Genomic DNA, 6,539 nt, shown 5'->3' with positions numbered 1-6,539 from the left:
ATTTTTTAGTAGAGACAGGGTTTCACTGTGTTAGCCAGGATGGTCTCGATCTCCTGACCTCGTGATCTGCCCGTCTCGGCCTCCCAAAGTGCTGGGATCACAGGCTTGAGCCACCGCGCCCGGGCGATCTAATTGTTATAGTGAACTTTTGGTAATGGTTTGTGAGAACAATACAGAGATTTTCATTTCTATTTAGATGAGTTGGTATGAGAATATATGGAACTTTTTTAGGAACTGTTTAAATGTTTGATTTTTAGACTATTAAATATGCCATATGCATAAAGTAAGCCTTTAGCTCTAAGGTAAAGACGACACATTTTCAGTTTGTGACTACAAATAGGTTAAAAATAGTTTTTAATTGTATTAAAAATATAATTTAATGCAGGTTCTTTGAAGCATCTGTCTTCATATGATGGCATTAGAACACCTTGGTATAAAAAAAAGTTATTGTAATTTATGATTATTGAATTTATCCATTCTGAAAATTAATAAGATCTAAAACTGGCATGACAATCAAGATTTGTATTTAGTGAAATTTAAAATAAATTTAAGCCATAGTTAAAACTGTTGCTGCTTTCATGAATGCCCTTAGGTCCACAGTAAAGTCAGAAAGCTGAACCTCTCCTGCTGTTTATAGGATATGTTTATGCTGAATTAATTGCCAGGGTTTCTTAAACTTTTAGGGAATTATACTTTGGCCCAATAGTAGATTCTACAAATTATTTTTTGACTTACTTTCCTTAGAGTTGCAGGAGAATATCTGGCAAGGTGCATTTAATATTTGGAAAAAAGATAAGACCAGTAACCTACTTTAGGAAGAAAATAAGCATAACCCGGCATCAGGTAGGCATCATAAGGTTGAACTGTCCTATCTAAAAAAATATGCAATATACTTTATTACAGAAGTTACTTTAATGCTTAACATTTATGTCTTTAGTTACACACCTCTTCCATTTTAATCTGTTAATAGGGTAGGACATCTAAAGAGAGTTTTAGGAATGACGTCTGTTGGATGAGGTTAGATTTTTGACAGCAAAATGACTTAAAACTGAGTATAGCTCTCCAGAAATGAACACAAGCTGAAGTATTCTGAAGCCAGTGATATTGTCACTGACCATTTGCTGCTTTTTATGTATGTGTGAGTTCATCAAATCCTATATGATTGAACTGATCATTGTTAAGAGACAACATGAGCAGTGATTTGGCTATTATTCATTGTTGCATCTTTGGGTACAAACTTTTCTTTCCAATGGAATAGGTTAATTTCTGCTGAAAGAGACAGTAACTGGAGATAGAAAAAACACGCATGTCATTTTTGGCAGCTCTGCTGTTTTGTTCTTCAGTCACTTGTGCCAAAATCACCCTTCATGAAGATGGTTTCTAGTCGATCTTCTATACAAGCTCTACATCACTTGATGACTGAATACGGCTTCATGAAATCTCGTGTTTCCTGCAGCCTGACAGGTTCTTCTCATTTGCCTTATGGTCCCTGCCTGGTTCGAGAGACTGGTCCGCCTCTGCTTTGAGATTTTGTAGACCCATGTAACTGAGGACCTGTCAGATGACATAGAGTAACATTAGTAGGCAGTCTAGGTTTGATAATAACTCTCAAGTTTATAGCTAAGGGCTTTTTTGCTCCAGTTATGAATTGGACTTTCTTAAGGTATAAAAGCAGTAAACTAGGTTTGCAGAAGAGCCCACTAATTAAAAAGAACCAAGATGTCTGATTTACTCACTTCAGTGTTAACATTAGTTACACCTTTCTTTATTTTTTTGAGACGGAGTCTCGCTCTGTGGCCCAGGCTGGAGTGCAGTGGCACTGTCTCAGCTCACTGCAAGCTCCGCCTCCCGGGTTCACACCATTCTCCTGCCTCATCCTCCCAAGTTGCTGGGACTACAGGTGTCCACCACCACACCCGGCTAATTTTTTGTATTTTTAGTAGAGATGGGGTTTCACTGTGTTAGGATGGTCTCGATCTGCTGACCTCGTGATCTGCCCGCCTCAGCCACCCAAAGTGCTGGGATTACAGGCGTGAGCCACCACACCCAGCCAGTTATACCTGACTTTCAATGTAGCCGAAATGATAGTTCAAATGCAGATCTGAAAGCAGAATCTGACGAAAGCATTCAAAGACTCTACCAGACAGTGCTACCGGGAACTGAGCTGGGAAATCACTTGGACTACAAAGATGGTTTGAGGCAGACTAGTTTTTTACTGTAGTTGCTGATTAATCTTATTAACAGGAAACATCTCAACTGTTCATTACTTATAAATTTACCTTGAGCATGTATAAGAATGACCCTGATGGTGTAAGACTGTCACAGGAAGAATTAAGACATCCTGCAGCCTGGGCAACATAGCGAGACCCTGTCTGTCCAAAAAATAAATTAGCTGGGCATGGTGGCACTGCTTATAGCCCCTTGTGGTAGGCTTAGGTGAGAGGATCCCTTGAGCCCAGGAGTTCAAGGCTATAGTGAGCCATGATCGTGCCACTGCATTCTGGCCCGATCAACAGAGTGAGACTGTCTCAAAAAAAAAAATCCCTCAATTTTCTCCCATCACTTCTTTGTTAGTATATCTACAGAGTATAGTTTAAAGATAAAAAAAGTTAATGGGATAGAATCAGACTTAGCATATCCTGATGGTTTAGAATTTCTTTTCTTACCTTGGCCTAACAGATTAACTGATCAAAGCAGTTAATCCATAGGAATATGACTTTTGCTTACATAACAAAATCCATGCCATGTTCTCAAAGAATATTTTGAACGTTATAATAAGGACTAATTTGGGTTAAACTTTTTAGATTAAAAAACAAAGCAGTTTACCAAAGTAGTGAGAAGTTAATTTACATGGTGTGAAGAAAACAAGCATCTGAAACTTTTTGGCTCTGAGCAATAGAACCCTCCTAGCTTTTTATTATACCCCATGTTCCAAAATGAATTTTAGGTGATTTACAAAGATGTGAGAAAACAATAAATCCAAGAAAATCTGAAAGAAGGGGAAACAGATGTAGGAAAAAAGACAAAGGCTGGGTCTTAACCACACAGTAGTAAATAAGGGCCGTGGCTCCACCTGTACCTGCAGATCCCCTGCCAGGTCTGGCCTGATGCGGATACTCAACTGCACACGAGCGACGATACTGTGTATCCAGCTAAAAGAGAAAAAGAGGAGACACTTCTTAGAATGCAGCTTCTCACAAAGGATAATATTTATCAGGTTCACAGGAAAACCTTGAAATCAACAGTGTAAAAGGCATAGACTACCAACCTGAGGGAAAAGTCAGCTGAGTGCACTGTGTTGAATTTCAAGTAGAAAACCCCAAGCCAGATGCCCACAAAGCCATTTATCGTAAAAATTGCATATTCTTCAATGTTATTACTATGCCGTTAAGAAAATCAGCATTTATAAATAATCCGTATGGTTTAATATTTCAGTTAGCTTCTAAGGGAGTTTGTCTGATTTCTTTTTGTTGGCTGCTGCATATATTTTAAATGAATGCTTTCATTTAAAACAGAACCAGCCTTTTCAGCAACATTAAAATACTTATGACTTTACCACCATACTGAAATTTAACTTTACATTTACTTTTTAGCGTTATGAAATGCAAACATTTCACAGTTACCTCAAGGAATTAAAAATTGTAGAGATATGACTAAAATATTAAAATACAAATATCAGATAAAGCTATATATGACATCCTGCTGGGGCTTATGGATTAAAAACATCCGCCAGTAGTTTCCTTGAGAGAGCACTGAAATCAAGACACCCGGCTAATTTTTTGTATTTTTAGTAGAGATGGGGTTTCACTGTGTTAGGATGGTCTCGATCTGCTGACCTCGTGATCTGCCCGCCTCAGCCACCCAAAGTGCTGGGATTACAGGCGTGAGCCACCACACCCAGCCAGTTATACCTGACTTTCAATGTAGCCGAAATGATAGTTCAAATGCAGATCTGAAAGCAGAATCTGACGAAAGCATTCAAAGACTCTACCAGACAGTGCTACCGGGAACTGAGCTGGGAAATCACTTGGACTACAAAGATGGTTTGAGGCAGACTAGTTTTTTACTGTAGTTGCTGATTAATCTTATTAACAGGAAACATCTCAACTGTTCATTACTTATAAATTTACCTTGAGCATGTATAAGAATGACCCTGATGGTGTAAGACTGTCACAGGAAGAATTAAGACATCCTGCAGCCTGGGCAACATAGCGAGACCCTGTCTGTCCAAAAAATAAATTAGCTGGGCATGGTGGCACTGCTTATAGCCCCTTGTGGTAGGCTTAGGTGAGAGGATCCCTTGAGCCCAGGAGTTCAAGGCTATAGTGAGCCATGATCGTGCCACTGCATTCTGGCCCGATCAACAGAGTGAGACTGTCTCAAAAAAAAAAATCCCTCAATTTTCTCCCATCACTTCTTTGTTAGTATATCTACAGAGTATAGTTTAAAGATAAAAAAAGTTAATGGGATAGAATCAGACTTAGCATATCCTGATGGTTTAGAATTTCTTTTCTTACCTTGGCCTAACAGATTAACTGATCAAAGCAGTTAATCCATAGGAATATGACTTTTGCTTACATAACAAAATCCATGCCATGTTCTCAAAGAATATTTTGAACGTTATAATAAGGACTAATTTGGGTTAAACTTTTTAGATTAAAAAACAAAGCAGTTTACCAAAGTAGTGAGAAGTTAATTTACATGGTGTGAAGAAAACAAGCATCTGAAACTTTTTGGCTCTGAGCAATAGAACCCTCCTAGCTTTTTATTATACCCCATGTTCCAAAATGAATTTTAGGTGATTTACAAAGATGTGAGAAAACAATAAATCCAAGAAAATCTGAAAGAAGGGGAAACAGATGTAGGAAAAAAGACAAAGGCTGGGTCTTAACCACACAGTAGTAAATAAGGGCCGTGGCTCCACCTGTACCTGCAGATCCCCTGCCAGGTCTGGCCTGATGCGGATACTCAACTGCACACGAGCGACGATACTGTGTATCCAGCTAAAAGAGAAAAAGAGGAGACACTTCTTAGAATGCAGCTTCTCACAAAGGATAATATTTATCAGGTTCACAGGAAAACCTTGAAATCAACAGTGTAAAAGGCATAGACTACCAACCTGAGGGAAAAGTCAGCTGAGTGCACTGTGTTGAATTTCAAGTAGAAAACCCCAAGCCAGATGCCCACAAAGCCATTTATCGTAAAAATTGCATATTCTTCAATGTTATTACTATGCCGTTAAGAAAATCAGCATTTATAAATAATCCGTATGGTTTAATATTTCAGTTAGCTTCTAAGGGAGTTTGTCTGATTTCTTTTTGTTGGCTGCTGCATATATTTTAAATGAATGCTTTCATTTAAAACAGAACCAGCCTTTTCAGCAACATTAAAATACTTACGACTTTACCACCATACTGAAATTTAACTTTACATTTACTTTTTAGCGTTATGAAATGCAAACATTTCACAGTTACCTCAAGGAATTAAAAATTGTAGAGATATGACTAAAATATTAAAATACAAATATCAGATAAAGCTATATATGACATCCTGCTGGGGCTTATGGATTAAAAACATCCGCCAGTAGTTCCCTTGAGAGAGCACTGAAATCAAGACTTGATTTCAGGAAGTTTTTTTCTGGTGAAACCCCTATATTTTAGAGATCAAGGGTCAGCAAACTTATTTTTTGTAAAGGGCCAGACAGTTATTATATTAGGCTTTGTGGACCATAGGGTGGTTGTTGCAACTACTCAGCCTTGCTGTTATGGTATGAAGGCAGCTATAGACAGCACATAAACACATGAGCTTGGTGGCACTGTTCCAATAAAAGTTTATTTACAAAACAAGGTGGTAGGCCGAGTGAGTAGCCCAGGAACTGTAGTTTACTGGCCCCTATTCTAGATGAAAACAGCAAGGAGCGAAGTGCTAGTCTGTAGTGCCAGGCCAAGGACTCACAGCTAGCATTCCTTTTTTTTGGAGACAGAGTCTTCTCGGTCTGTTGCCCAGGCTGGAGTGCAATGGCGCAATCTCGGCTCACTGCAACCTCCGCCTCCCCAGCTTAGCCTCCTGAGTAGCTGGGATTATAGGTGTGCACCACCATGCCTGGCTAATTTTCTTGTATTTTTAATAGAAATGGGTTTCACCATGTTAGCCAGGCTGGTCTCAAACTCCTGACTTCAGGTGATCTGCCCATCTCACCCTCCCAAAATGCTGGGATTACAGGTGTGAGCCACTGTGCCTGTCTCACAGCTAGCATTCTTAATAAACTGAGCAACTATCTATCTCCCTTTTTATGACAGCAAATGGGGAGAGAAATGGTAAGTAATTTTTACTTTGTTTTTTGTTATAAACCTAAAGAGAAGACTGAAATGTTTTCATCTGTTCAGTTTTATTCCTAAAGCAATAAAAAATTAAACATTTTTAGCCATGTGCAGAGGTGCACACCTGTAATCCCAGCTACTTGGGAGGCTGAGGTGGGAGGATCACTTGAGCCCAGGAGTTTGAGGCTGCAGTATGCTGATTGCACCACTACACTCCAG

The 6,539-nt window shown here is 39.0% G+C and overlaps 1 protein-coding gene across 2 annotated transcripts in view; it reads right to left on the bottom strand.

Annotated features, from left to right (window-relative positions):
• Positions 1-337: 337 nt before the first annotated feature.
• FAM149B1 (family with sequence similarity 149, member B1) overlaps positions 338-6,539 on the bottom strand; it is an 88,810-nt gene continuing 82,608 nt past the window's right edge. For both annotated transcript variants that reach the window (XM_011991118.1, XM_011991119.1), the window contains 2 exons: positions 4,931-5,003; positions 338-1,554 (listed from right to left, as the gene is read on the bottom strand). In XM_011991118.1, the coding sequence (XP_011846508.1) occupies positions 1,481-1,554; positions 4,931-5,003 (147 nt within the window). In that variant the 3' untranslated portion in view covers positions 338-1,480. The remainder of the gene's footprint in view (positions 1,555-4,930; positions 5,004-6,539) is intronic.

Source organism: Mandrillus leucophaeus, unplaced genomic scaffold (assembly GCF_000951045.1).
Source record: "Mandrillus leucophaeus isolate KB7577 unplaced genomic scaffold, Mleu.le_1.0 Scaffold39, whole genome shotgun sequence".
NCBI lineage: Eukaryota > Metazoa > Chordata > Mammalia > Primates > Cercopithecidae > Mandrillus > Mandrillus leucophaeus.
This window is presented reverse-complemented; position numbering and strand designations above follow the sequence as displayed.